At 48.1% G+C, this 1,003-nt stretch overlaps 1 protein-coding gene across 1 annotated transcript in view; it reads right to left on the bottom strand.

Moving 5' to 3' along the window:
* Positions 1 to 1,003, bottom strand: part of LOC123967992 (natural killer cells antigen CD94-like) — a 2,901-nt gene extending 1,898 nt beyond the window's left edge. Inside the window, exon 1 of the mRNA XM_046044431.1 lies at positions 911 to 1,003. Coding sequence (XP_045900387.1) covers positions 911 to 1,003 — 93 coding nt within the window. The remainder of the gene's footprint in view (positions 1 to 910) is intronic.

Below are 1,003 nucleotides of genomic sequence, written 5' to 3'. Positions count from 1 at the left end.
GAATGTGTCTGTATGTGTGTGTGTGTACATGTGTGTGCGCATAAGCCTGTTAAAGAATGTAGTTGTTAGTGAGAGTGGGACGCCACGACTGTGCCACACCTACCCCAGCAACAAGCAGGCAAGAACCCCAGTATTAAAAAAAAAAATCAAATTAAAAAAAAAGAAAACAAAAACTCCCAGATGCACCGCGAAGCAAACGACCCCGACCCAAATGCCAGTTGACAACGTAATGCCGACGGAACGCAAGAAGCGTAACCCGCGGAAGAGCAGCGCCCGGACCGACCGCGGCACGCACACAACATAGACCAGTGCTCCCCCCCCACCCAGCACCCCACCTTGGCATTGTCTTGCTGAAATAAACAGGGACGTCCCTGAAGAAGACGTTGCTTGGATGGCAGCATATGTTGGTCCAAAACCTGTATGTACCTTTCAGCATTAATGGTGCCTTCACAGACGTGCAAGTTACCCATGCCATGGGCACTAACACACCCCCATACCATCACAAATGCTGGTTTTTGAACTTTGTGCTGATAACAATCCGGATGGTCCTTTTCCTCTTTGGCCCGGAGGACACGACGTCCAGAATTTCCAAAAACAATTTGAAATGTGGACTCGTCAGACCACTGCACACTTTTCCACTTTGCGTCAGTCCATCTCAGATGAGCTTGGGCCCAGAGAAGCCGGCGGTGTTTCTGGCTGTTGTTGATATATGGCTTTCGCTTTGCATGGGAGAGTTTTAACTTGCACTTGTTGATGTAGCGACGAACTGCGTTAACTGACAATGGTTTTCTGTGTTCCTGAGCATATGTGGTAATATCCTTTACACATTGATGTCGGTTTTTAATGCAGTGCTGCCTGAGAGATCGAAGGTCACGGGCATTCAATGTTGGTTTTCGGCCTTGCCGCTTACGTGCAGAGATTTCTCCAGATTCTCTGAATTCTGATTCTTCTGTTGGGCTATTTGCTCATGCAATTGTTCACAAAGTGGTGAACCTCGTCCCAT

The sequence above is a fragment of the Micropterus dolomieu genome, linkage group LG03, assembly GCF_021292245.1.
Source record: "Micropterus dolomieu isolate WLL.071019.BEF.003 ecotype Adirondacks linkage group LG03, ASM2129224v1, whole genome shotgun sequence".
NCBI lineage: Eukaryota > Metazoa > Chordata > Actinopteri > Centrarchiformes > Centrarchidae > Micropterus > Micropterus dolomieu.
This window is presented reverse-complemented; position numbering and strand designations above follow the sequence as displayed.